Consider the following 13,758-nt stretch of genomic DNA (forward strand, 5'->3'; position numbering starts at 1 on the left):
AAGAAAACGTTAGTGATAGAAAAAAGAGTTTACTACAGTAAACTGAACTGGTAGTGACAAGATGCACAATAAGAAAACGTCAGTGATAGAAAAAGAGTTTACTACAGTAAACTGAAGTGGTAGTGACAAGATGCACAATAAGAAAACGTTAGTGATAGAAAAAAAGAGTTTACTACAGTAAACTGAACTGGTAGTGACAAGATGCACAATAAGAAAACGTTAGTGATAGAAAAAAAGAGTTTACTACAGTAAACTGAACTGGTAGTGACAAGATGCACAATAAGAAAACGTTAGTGATAACAGTTGTTATTTCATTAATTCAAGAATTACATATTCTATGTTATTAGCAAGTTTTGAGATTATCAAATTAGGAAAAAAAAGTTAGCCATGGTAAACTGATTTCGAGGGTAAAATTTATGAGAAAATCAATTGTAACTAAAGCTAGCTCTTTATTTTATTTATCGATTAAAATAAATACATTTTCTTTGTTGTACGAAACTTGTGATCAAACCAACCATAAAAACTAGGTTCACCGTCTCATATGAATAATAAAAGATAAACCATAATTTACCCTCTCCTCTCCCCCTTTCAGTTAACGCCGGAACTTCTTATCTAGGTTGAACCAATGACAACCAAGAGAAAATATGAAATTATATTTATTTTGGTAGTCACACGTCTAAGTAGAGTAATGAATATATTTACATGCATATTATGAAAAGTATAAATACAATTGATAATTAGACGAACAAAATACAAAACTTCGATTAGATTTTTCTTTTAAAAAAAATAATTATAACTTTCAATTGCTACAGTTGCCATATGCATTTTTATTGCTAAACACACATCTACACAGTTGGTTATCTGCGCTAGACTTACCATGGGCATAAAAACCCAACTTTTAGCATTATGAGCCCGCAAACTCATTGCTCAACCATTGTGGGTTTAATGACAAAAACTTATGTTTCTAATTATAATTATGATGCCCCATCCTACAAATAATTTGGTTTGCATTTCGCGCAAAGCTATACTAGAGGGCTATCTGCGCTAGCCTTCCCTAATTTAACAGTGTGACGATAGAGAGAAGGAAGCTATTAATCACTATCCACCGCCTGCTGTTGGGCTACTCTTTAACCGAAAAATACGAAGTTTGACCATCATATTACAATGCTCCCATGACTGAATGGACGAGCATGCTTGGTAGGACTGGGACTTAAACCTGCGTCGTACATCCTACGGTTCTTATCATCAACAAATGGAATCTATAATATTAAGACTATAATAAAGTTGGCGAAGTAGCACTAGAGCCTTAAAATGCAAGAACGACTATAGTTACACCATCCTTACTGACTACATTGAAGTTATCTGTTTTCAAAACAAGTCAATAAAAATAGGAAAAGTACCTTTTTTAGATCCAAAGTATTTCCGCCATCTATGAAGGTAAACTTTACAGAAGTAATTAGGATTTACCAATAATAATAACCACCAAACATACGTCATATAGGATTTACCAATAATATCAACCACCAAAAGTACGTCATATGGTTTTGTAAATATATACTTAAAAAAATGGCAAATTCATCAGAAAAATAACTGTGCATAATTATAAACGTAAAGGTAGGTAAGAATTCGACGACGTCATGTAGTTAAACTATGACACATAAAAACACTCAAAACGTCTCCAGCGAATAAAGCACGGTTATAAATCTATGTCACTCGATTTTACATTTTTTGTGCACATAAGTGCAAAGTGGCAAATGCGAGAATAAACTAGGTTTCATATATTTCTTTGGATCACAATGCGCAATTTGTATAACAAAAAACAACTGCAGTGTTTGAAAGAGCATAACCAGTGTGGAATAATTGGATTGACAATACTACATTATTCTATTCTTCAGATTACTTATATTCGAATGCATTACTTATGGTGACTAAATAACAGAATGAAAAAAAACCAACTGAAATATACTAGTAGCAAAATCGAAGGTTGATGAAAAATGTTTCTCAGAACGGCTGGTATGGGTATTAACACTTTTACTAATAAAGCAGAGAACAACGTTTCGACCTTTCTAGGTCATCTTCAGGTTAACTGTTAACAGTTAATCCTCTGCTTTATTATAATGTAAAAGTGTTAATACCCATACCGTATTCCTTTTATGCTCTTTGATTATATAAACATTTTTTTTTAAGATTCATACTCTTAAAGCTGAACTAAGTGTTATTCCCTTTTTGGTGAATTGAGGTAAGTTGTAGCTCAAATCTAATAAAAGCAACAACAACAACAACGTGTTATAAAGAAAAAAGTTACCAATTTCAGATGTTATCAGCAGATACAGGGCAGTAGTAGAGAATGCCACCAAGTGGAGTCCTTATGCGTCTTCTGGGAAAATATATGTGATATGTTTTTTGGTTATATACTGACCCTTCTGTCATTTCATGACGATCTAACAATATCCAACTAAGTTCCAGTTTCACTATTCTTTCAGTTTTGTAAGATATGATAAGAGGAGTGTCAGCTACTGGCTGGTGGAAAAACAACAACAACATAAAAACAATTCCACACGTTTCGACTTTATTCGCAAAAAGTATAGTTGTTGTTCTATTGCTCATATAAAGCTTGGATTTTTATTATATTTTTAGGTTCTGAATAACTGAGGACTTACTTAGAGAGACACGTACATTTATATTCCTCGCCCTTCCTTATCTGTTCTAATAACATTGACTAAAGGTACTGACTTTACTGTTTATAGCACACTAAGATTATATTACACACCAATTCGAAATTAAAATTAGCAAGTATGCACATGAGGAAAGTTTCTAAACAGCTGTATATTTGGCAAAGTCTACAAAAATGACACGTGTGATTGATTTCCACATTTTGTATAGACTGTCATTCGTTGCATGTATTTACTTTCGGAGAAGATGATAACAAGAAAAAAACGGTTGCCTAGAAACGAATATTAAAGTAAGCAGTGCAGTTTATAGAAGCGGATAATCACTTCAGGACCAGATTTTGCCAAGTTAAAAGAGAGAAAAAACTTTTCTACAGACACTCTGAACAAAGAAAACAATCCCATTATAACAAATGTACACTCAGAAGTCAACGATCGGAGCAGAAGGGGGTATATAGTGCTTTATCCTTGCGCATTCTGAAGCCAGTGAGACCTCGTCATAGAACAAGAGACATCATTAGCAGTGGTGTTGCCTCTAGATACATGGAGGTCTGTTGAAATAAAGCCTTTACAGAAGGGCATTCCTCAGTCTGTAGACCGACCATACACTGCAGGTAATGTCAAAATATCGATCTCTTTCTTCCCAGAACTTCCGCTTCCACCGGGAAAAAGGAAATCACTTTTAGTTTTTCTTCCTTTTCCAATTTATCATCTTAACTGAGGTGGCACTACAGGTTCAGTTAGAAGACTCAGAAACCTTCTTCATCTATTTTTTGTTGTTTTTTTTTCCAAACTAACTTATTTAGTCTACGTACAATCTTTTATCAGTTAATGGCTTATCTGGTTTATTTTCGTCTATCATGATTTCTCTATTTGCTGATGGAAAGAGTAACTGGAAATATTACACATTTGTGTTTCAACCCGACAATGGTTAAAGGTAATTTTTTTAGTTTTAAATAATATATATGTTTTGTTTTTCGATAGTTGTGTTTATTTATTTTTTACTATAAAACGGTCTTAGATTCATAACAAAATACAAGTTGTATCTGTTTTCAATCTCCCTCGAAGAAAAAAAACAAATTTATAAATACGTCTTATGGAGATAATAGTACGACTGGACCACGCAAAACATGTAAGATTTTAAGCCTTATATTTTTAAATTTTACTGGTGTGTTTATTATATATTTTAATTTTTGTTGTGATAATTGTGTGTCCATATTTTTCCTGCAAAATTTACTTAGAAATATAAAAAACACATTTAAAAACAATCTCTTCTTTTGCTTATTTGTTGTTAAATAGAAAGGTATCTAATGTGTGACACGACCAGGTGGGTTAAGGCACTCGACTGATAATCCGAGGGGCGCGGGTTCGAGTCCTCGTCGCAACAAGCATGTTCGCACTTTCAGCCGTGGGGGCGTTATAATGTGACAGTCAATTTCACTATTCGTTGGTAAAAGAGTAGCCCAAGAGTTGGCGGTGAGTGGTGATGACGAGCTGCCTTCCCTCTAGTCTCACACAGCAGAATTAGGGACGGCTAAAGCAGATAACCCTCGTGTAGCTTTGCGCGAAATTTAAAGAGAAATACACAATACATTATTTGTGTCCATCTAGGGTATCAAAACGTAACACAGAATCGTCGTCCATGGTCTTACAAACTTAAATTTTATATTACTGGCTTTTTCATTCAAATATTCGTATAAATTCAAAATGTGGTATAAAGGATGCTAATTTTTTTCTTCAAATGAACTTTTACATTTATCAAAATAGATTTTAAGGACGGAATTTATTTGAAATTGCCACAACATACTGCGTAATTCAAAATGATTTTGTACGAAAGGCTTATGAAAGTGTGCAAACAATAAACAACTAAGTGCGTTGTATACTAGAAAAAACAAGCACGTGGATTTTTTAAATATACGGTAATGTAGTTGGTTTATAAAAAAATAGATACAGAGGTTAGGGGTTATGGAGCTTAATTATACCTACCTGTCTTTTTGGCAGCTTATAGTTCCTGGAAAACAACCTCTTTCCTACCCCCCTACAACCCGCCGACTCTTTGCGTGTATGGTTGTTATTATATATATGTCAAGACGAACATTGTTGAAGGCTTACCTTTGGGAGACAAAGGCAGCGGAAGGGGCTGCTTTATTGCATATAACGTGCTGATATATTCCTGAACTAGAACCCAAACTGTATTACTTTGGCAAAGGATGATCGCATTTATTGTTTTTGTTCTATTACTATGCTGTCTTACACATGTGTGCGCTTACGTGCGTTTCTTGTCCATATGGAAACCTCTGGTGACTGTACTGACATGGAATGTAGCGTTGAGCTCTCAGACAGGTAAGATTAAACTATTTTAATGTATATAATCGTGACTATTCTTGAAAAGCGCGTTACAACAGGTATTATATAAACAGTGTTACAAAGAACGAAACTGGACTTTGGTGTGGTGGTGAAATAGATGTGATGAGTGTTGAAACAGTTATAACAAGAACAATGTTTTGAAAAGAAAGATCTGAAATGTATTAAGGTTTAAAAACAGATCTGACGAGTGTTACAACAGGATTTGCATAAAAAACAACAACATTGTTTCAAGGAATGAAACTGGAGTTTGTTGTGGTAATGAGTTAGATCTGAGAATGTTATGGTCATCGATTAATGAAGGACGTGAAGCTTAAGGTAATTCAACGTGACAATGTAACGGTCATTCAGGACGTTGAAATAAGTATACTGTGTTTATAACATAGAGTGAAAACATCAGTTATCCTCAAGGTGAGTGCATCGAAAATAATGAATACGAGTTTTTTTTATTCTTATAACTGGAGTGAAAATACCAGTGATAATTAGTATTTCAAATTAGGAGCTATTTTGAGTGAAGTTACACTATCAGTATACATTATTTTCGATACTGGAACGGAAACCTGGCGTATGTGAGGATTAGATTTTATATTAAAGATCGTCTTTATTAAGTGAACAACATTCGTTACTGAAAATGAATACGTTCAAGTGAAATTATTATTATTTTAACCCGAGAGCAACTGAAAGTAATCTTCTGGCTAAACCAAATATTTTGTTCTGATTACAAGAAAATCAATCAAGCGAATAACATATTTCTGTTTACTTTAAAGTATTGTAGGACTGGACTAATAATTAAATAATGCTTGTGGATTTTGTAAAGAACAGAGCGTGCTCGAATAACAAAATCAAGTAGGTTCAACGAGATAAAGTTAATTAGAGTCAAAAGTTATTCCTTCACGTGGAATCAAATCTAATTAATCGTTTTGTTTAAAATGTTCCGCTGCTCTTTACTGTATGTATTAAGATTACTCATTCTAACTCTACCAATATTCTGAAATCTGTTGATTGAAAATTGAATGAAAATAAAATCAAAGAGATGTGCAAAACAATTCCACCGAAACGGGATTAGCCTAGTGTATGATTCTCCATAGAAGACGAAATTTGGTGAACCAGAAGCAGGTTGTAAGTTTTTTTTTTTACTTTCACGTCAAAACGAAAGATAATTTAACAATTCTAGAGCAATTTGCCTTTCTTATTAAACGCTAACATGACAATAGAACAATGTCACGTGTACACATTATAAACGCCACAGGTAAAAGTTATGAAAAAAAAACAAAACTACAAAGATTCCGAGCTAGTTCGCGTTTCATTCTTCGTTTTATATGCATCATTCGTGCACCTAAGTTGTTGTTTTTTTAAGCAAGAACCAAAAATTACAAAATTATAAGAACAGAATCAGCCGTAGGTAGATAAAGTAGATATTTGACTAGGACGGGGAAACAAGAGGTGAAAATTAAACGAAGCAAAACAAGAAATGAAAGAAAGGGAAGACGAAACATAAAAGAGATATAATATAGACATAAAGAACAGCAATAGGGGAAGAAGATCATTGGTAAAAACAAAACACAGCAAACTTTATGTTTTACTGAAGTCCAAGCGTCAGAGGTTTGTTTGTTTTGTTTTTGAATTGCGCACAAAACTACACGAGGGCTATCTGCGCTAGTCGTCCCTAATTTAGTAATACAAGATTAGTGGGAAAGCAGCTAGTTATCACCACCCACCGCCATCTCTTGGGCTACTCTTTTACCAACAAATAGTGGGATTGACTGTTACATTATAACCCCTTCACGGCTGAAAGGGCGAGCATGTTTGGTGTGACAGGGATTCGAGTCCGCGATCCCTGGATTACGAGTTGAGCCACCTGGCCATGCCGGGGTCTTGCATAACATACGCAAGTAATTTTTTTGAATAAGTACTTTTGATTAACTTAGTGGTTTATGTAGTATTAAATTATTGATACAATCAAATGATAATAACTTTTCATACATATTATTGTAAATAACCTTAAATAACTTCTCAATAAGAAGATTATAATGGCATCCAGGGAAAATGGTAAAAATATCATTCGCTCGAAACTAATATATTTCTACATATATCACGCTACGCCGGCATAAGACGTTATGTACCATAACGACTGAAAGCTAAAGATAAGGTATTATATGGTAACTGACACAAATTTCCAAGCAGACTCAAAATCACCGAAAAGAAAACGAAATATGTGTTTGAATATAAAGGAATGAATAATAGATGCGTGCAACAGTCCATAGTAATCTGTTACACTATTTTTAAAACTGTCATTTACTGTTTAAGAAAATACACTTATGTATATTTCAAACAGAGAAAAAAAAACATGATTTCCTTCCTTACGATTTGTCGAAATTATAAAAAAATAAGAGCTCAGGTGACGTCATAAAGTAATGTATGAAGAGTGACATTGCTCTTACGGGTCAACAATCTTAATCGAGAGATGTCAATCCACTGGCATTTTATGATGAATCCAAAGCGTTGTCAAACGGTGGTGGTTCTACCAGGAACGAATCCAGTTCATGAAATAAGGTAGCTAGCAGATAATAAAAACCATCTCTATCTCTCTCACCGAAAGATATACACTGTTCTGAAGATATTCTTCTGACAGTGACAATCACGGCTGCTAGTGGGAAACTAATTTACGACAACATAGGAGAGTTTAGCTGGCCTTTCCATCACGTCGATTGCGCTGAATCATTGAAGTTGAAAGACTTCATATTGTCCTACAGATTTCATTTCTCCAGAGTAAAACTATAAATTTGTTGTATAAAAAGTTGAACTCGCGTTCACTTTGAATTTGTAATGGATATTTGAAATCTAAAAATTCGACTAAATTGTTTTGTATGTCAAAATAAATAAACATGCCATTCTATACAAAACAGTACTTTGATTTTAAGCATTGCTCATTTATTGTGAACAAACCCAATAGCATATTTTAGCCTTCTTATTTTGTCTAGCGCAGCAAAAACTTTGCTTTCGTTATTATTAACCACAAAGCTAGTGAGTGTGCTATCAATATCGAAGCCCAATTTTTTGTATAGTAAGCCTACAGACTAATAACTGAACCACTGGGAGGGGACATAAACTGAAGGATGGCATTGGGTTAGAAGGACATTTTTCGTAAGCTCTAGACCAGGGATCCTCAAAATTTACCAACCGGTGGGCCCCTTCAACTTTTTTACTGTATTGGAGGACAATCTTTCGTTAAAACTAATTTTTATCGTGTGTAACTGGTGCTTTATACACGTATTTTACTACTTTCACAGCTTTATTATACTTTAAAAAATAACAATGAAAAGAGATTTGAATATGGAAAATTGTTTAAAAAATCTTACAACTTACTTTAATGTGAAGAATGTTACAGGTTTGCTGAAACATTATTGCGAATATCTGGGTCATTGTTTGATAGTTTTAAACAAAGACCCGGATCTACATTTATTTTAATTCTATACTTTCATTTTATATCCGTCAATCTAACTGGAAATCTAGGCACAGAATAAATTTACATAATTTATGTTAATTAGAATTATTAATATTATTCTATTAGTTTTATAATGTCTTAGCATATTATTTTATTCGTTACACTCTCAATAAATGGCAATTTCACAAAAGTTGATGCATCACCACGGACCCCTTTAAGTACTATCACGGACTCGAATCCTGCCTAAATGAATTTCAAGTGTCGCGGCTATTGAGGATTCCCTCTTGTTTTTCAAATTTTTAATACAAAGCTACATATAGGGACACCTGCACATAGCAATCCATAATTTTTAACTGATGGAATAGAAAAAAAGCAGCTAGTCAAAATCGTCTATCGACAATTCTAAATTCACTCTCTTGTTGTCCCCAATGTGGTGTGTGTGTGTGTCTTCTTATAGCACAGCCACATCGAGCTATCTGCTGTGTCCACCGAGGGGGTCAAACTCCTGATTTTAGCGTTGTAAATCCGTAAACTTAACGCTTTCTCAGCGGCTCCCCCAGTGGCACAGCGGACTTATACTGCTAGAAACCGGGTTTCGATATCTGTGGTGGGCAGAGCACAGATAGCCCTTTGTGTAGCTTTGTGCTTAAATACAATAACAACACGTACTACTGATTTCTTGTCTAATCAAAAACTGAGATTTGACCGTCTCTTTACAGCGTATTTTTGAACTACCGAGACGGAGGTATGACTTAGGTAGGTAGGATGTTATGAGCAAATTTAAGAAGGTAGGACTGAGAGTAACAAAATCTATGTCCGATTCTGTAACTAAGCTTAACCTGTTACCCTCTCCCCTACCCTCTATATGAATGTGAAAAAACTAACACCAACATTATTAACTTACAAGATAACAAAATAAAGTGTCTTGTAATATGCATTTCTTATATAATTGAATATATTTTTAGAAAGCGTAACACAAAAGCCTGGTGAAAACCTATGATAAATCAACAGCAACCAACACTGATTACATGATTTTCGGGTGGTCTTTTCTGAGTCAGAACAGCAAAGGTTTTATTGGCACGCTCCCTAGTTACATAGTGGCGTGTCTGCGAATTTACAGTGCTTAAAACTGGGTTTCGATACCCTTGGTGGCCAGAGCACAGGTAGATTTTGTAGATTTAGGCTTAACTATAAACAAACCAACAATAATCTGTTGGTACTGTTTCACGTGTAACGGCGGTTTGTAAAAAAAAAATGCAGACTGGCTGAGCATTTTAAACATTCTTTCTCACATGAGTACTTATGGATCGGAAAGGTTAGTTGATGTCCAATTCCACTACAACACGGAGACTGCGTCAGATATGATAACAGATTTTGTGACACTTCTTAATGGACAAACGTTGTTACTGTAGTGAGTTTGGCACGCATGGTAACAGACTTAGTTATATATGTACAGTAATAATGATACCTGTAATCAACTATATAGGAGAAAAATGCAAAAGGCTTAGCATTCAAAAGTAAAGTTTAAATGCAAAGATCATTGTTCACCCGCGGGGCCTCTATCAGCGCGAGGCCCGGTTCGCCTGCACTGTCTATAGTTTCCTAGGTTTGCTCTTGATAGGACTAGAAGAACGAACCTTCGGCATTACAGTCCGGACACGCTCAAATTAGACAACACCTTTCCCTTCTCCTTTAATGACTAATCTTATTTTCCATTAGTGTTAAGAGTATAATTTAAACTGAATATTGACCAACATTATTATTTTGACCGAAGATCGACTCATCATTCGAAATTGACAGACTTAAAAGGAAAACAATCATCAGCCATTGAACTTAACAGAAATAAATGATCGTGTACACTTTCTGGCACGTGTAATATTTTGTGGTTAAACGTGTATATTTTCTGGTACGTGTAATATTCTGTGGTTAAATAATATCGACTTTTACCATCAGGCCGTAGTACTGTTCCACCCCATCCTACTGTTTTTAATTTTATAAACTCAACTGGTTTGTTTGTTTGCAATTTAGCACAAGGTTATAGAATGGGATAGCTGGGCTCTGACCGCTACGGGTATCAAAATCCGGTTTTTAGTGTTGTAAAATCGCATACGTACTGCTGTGCCAGTGGGGGAAGGGGAGCACGCGAACTGAATATTATTTTGTTCACATTCACTAGAATTCGTTATTTCGAGTTATTGCTTCGTCAGGATAAACCCAGATAGAGGTCACGTTCTAAGTACATCACACATCTTTATTTATCAGACTCACATTTTCGTCTGACAACTCACAATAATCGTTTTACATATTCATAAGTAACTTACCCTCAACCTAACCGAATACACGTATTCGTCACCTTGAAATACAAATTACTGGTATTAGGAAATTTAATAGCATCAGAAGTTTTTGTTGTGGCAATATAATAATAATAATAGTAATAATAATAATAATAATAATAATAATAATAATAATAATAATAATAATAATAATAATAATAATAATAATAATAATAATAATAATAATAATAATAATAATAATAATAATAATAATAGTATTAGTAATAATAATAATAGTAATAATAATTATGTTACTGGAGATAATCTAAAAAAAACACAAAAAGACGAAGAAAGGCAATTGGGAAATTTAAATTTTGCCTTGGAAATTATGAGAACATCATAAACAGGAGGGTGGATGAGTCATGAAAAACTGAATAACACCAGTGTGTTATCATGGGTGGAATAACTAGTGTTATACTGTTTTATTGTTTAACTAGTGTTATTAAAACTGTTGTTACTTTCTCCTTGACATATAATAATAATAATAATAATAATAATAGTATTAGTAATAATAATAATAGTAATAATAATAGTAATAATAATAATAATAGTATTAGTAATAATAATAATAATAGTAATCATAATTATTTTACTGGAGATAATCTAAAAAAAACACAAAAAGACGAAGAAAGGCAATTGGGAAATTTAAATTTTGCCTTGGAAATTATGAGAACATCATAAACAGGAGGGTGGATGAGTCATGAAAAACTGAATAACACCAGTGTGTTATCATGGGTGGAATCATATTTTTATTGTTTAACTAGTGTTATTAAAACTGTTGTTACTTTCTCCTTGACATATAATAATAATAATAATAATAATAATAGTATTAGTAATAATAATAATAGTAATAATAATAATAATAGTATTAGTAATAATAATAATAATAGTAATAATAATAATAATAGTATTAGTAATCATAATTATTTTACTGGATAATAATCTAAATAAAAATAATAATAATAGTACATAAAAAAGACGAAGAAAAGCAATTGGGAAATTTAAATTTTGCCTTGGAAATTATGAGAACATCATAAACAGGAGGGTGGATGAGTCATGAAAAACTGAATAACACCAGTGTGTTATCATGGGTGGAATCATATTTTTATTGTTTAACTAGTGTTATTAAAACTGTTGTTACTTTCTCCTTGACATATCCTTCGAGTGCCTGCTTGTGCAAGCAATTCATGTCAACCTAAGTTTTATTGTTCTAAAGAACCATGAAATATGTTGTTAAAAACCTAGTTCGTGACTTGGCATGCTGCCAAGGGTCAAAGAAATCACATACTTTAGTTGCCTAGGTAACGTGCGGTGGATTTTTCACATATATATATATATATATATTTTTTTTATAGTTATTGCATTAAGCCCTTTTGATTTCATAAGTGCTAGTAGCGTGGGCGTTAACTTCTTATAATACTTTCTTTAAATTTCACGATGTTTACTCAAGTTTGTTTTCAGCGGATTTTCTGTTTTTCATTACATAGCTGCGCAATATGTTGAATAATGATAAAATTACTGAAGTTTTCGAAACGATCAACTTTTAATCTATTTCGTAGAAGCAAAAGGCCTGTTCGAAGATCAGATAATAAATCTAATCTGCTAGCAAAATGTTTTTCAAGCAAGCATGGCATTGCAATAAGGCAGATGTTTTCAGGTGTATAGCATTTAGAAGTATTTCAATGCACATTACAGGAAATAGGTTCATTTAGATTAAGGGAACTTTAAAAAGGAAAACAAACTGAATAAATGTAACGGCATCGATAGTGATAAAAAGTTTTGACTGTTAGTTCAGTTTTAAAAATAACTTTATACATGTCTGAAAGAAAATGTTATTTGTCTTGTCCTCACCGATTTAGATGATTTAGGGAGAGAATGAATGATTGTTTTCAAAATAAAATGTGCGAAAGTTACGCCATCGTTTTGTTGAAGTGATTTGTCTGCCGTGATATTGCATTAACTTCTGCTGTGGTATTCAAGCACACTATATTTTACCCACCATCTTATTTAATGTTTGCCATAGAAACCAATAAAATGCTCCTATCCTAGTTATTCGCTGAATTGGGTCACGTAACTAGGTTATTACACGCACTATCTCGAGGAAAAGATTCATATAAAGTGGAGCATGCAATAACGAAATATACAGTGACCTTTCCACTAACAGACTAAGTAATATCACAGAGGTATAGTATTCCTTATCTAGATAAATAAAGCACCATAAGAAGAACAGTATTATTGTTTTGTGTACATAATATTACGTTTTTTTCACTCTGAAACAAATTCTACACTAAAAACAAAAATATCACAGTAAATGGAAGAAACTACCAGAAGTCTTGGAGAAACTAGTTTCGATACATTGCTCCCCCACCAGTAGCACAGCGGGTTTTGACAGAGCACAAGTAGCCCATTGTGTAGCTTTGTAATTAATTCCAAACAAAAGATTCGACACATTTATGTGTTTCGTAAGACTCATATTATTTTCTGGCAGGAAAACCAGTCAACTTTCTTTCGTTTACTATGTTTTATGTCCTCTAATTGCTACATGACATTGTGTTACTTTATGAATAAAATTCAACATTACTTACTAAAAATGATTATTTTCTGAGAGCTTTTCAGCGAATTTTAAAAAACGGTACACTTGTCTAAACTTGATTGTTCTTTGTACAGAAGAAAAAATGGTTTCATTGTGTTCACTCTCTCTGTTTTCTTTAAACTCAGTGGTATAACAGATTTTTAATTAGTCCTCTGCCATTTTTTAAAACCTACCCGATTCCTTTAAGGTAAGTCAGTGCACTGGAGAATACAATTTTGTTCCGTTAAGTGAATGATTCATTTCGTTGAAATATCACCTCAAGCAACTTTCTTCCCTGATTAATGCATATTACGAATAATTATTATACATAGGGCTGAGTATATCATATCACTATGAGTTTGAATGTGTAAATCA

The 13,758-nt window shown here is 33.3% G+C and overlaps 1 protein-coding gene across 5 annotated transcripts in view; it reads left to right on the top strand.

Moving 5' to 3' along the window:
* Nucleotides 1-13,758, top strand: part of LOC143238100 (zwei Ig domain protein zig-8-like) — a 132,255-nt gene that overhangs the window by 92,501 nt on the left and 25,996 nt on the right. For 2 of the 5 annotated variants that reach the window (XM_076478046.1, XM_076478047.1), the window contains exon 1: nt 4,765-5,012. The exons of 2 other annotated variants lie outside the window; for them this stretch is intronic. In XM_076478046.1, coding sequence (XP_076334161.1) covers nt 4,880-5,012 — 133 coding nt within the window. In that variant the 5' untranslated portion in view covers nt 4,765-4,879. Of the gene's footprint in view, nt 1-3,189; nt 3,607-4,764; nt 5,013-13,758 lie in introns of those variants that run through there. One more of the 5 variants, XM_076478050.1, reaches the window with a different exon arrangement.

Source organism: Tachypleus tridentatus, chromosome 13 (assembly GCF_004210375.1).
Source record: "Tachypleus tridentatus isolate NWPU-2018 chromosome 13, ASM421037v1, whole genome shotgun sequence".
In the NCBI taxonomy this organism is placed as follows: Eukaryota; Metazoa; Arthropoda; class Merostomata; order Xiphosura; family Limulidae; genus Tachypleus; species Tachypleus tridentatus.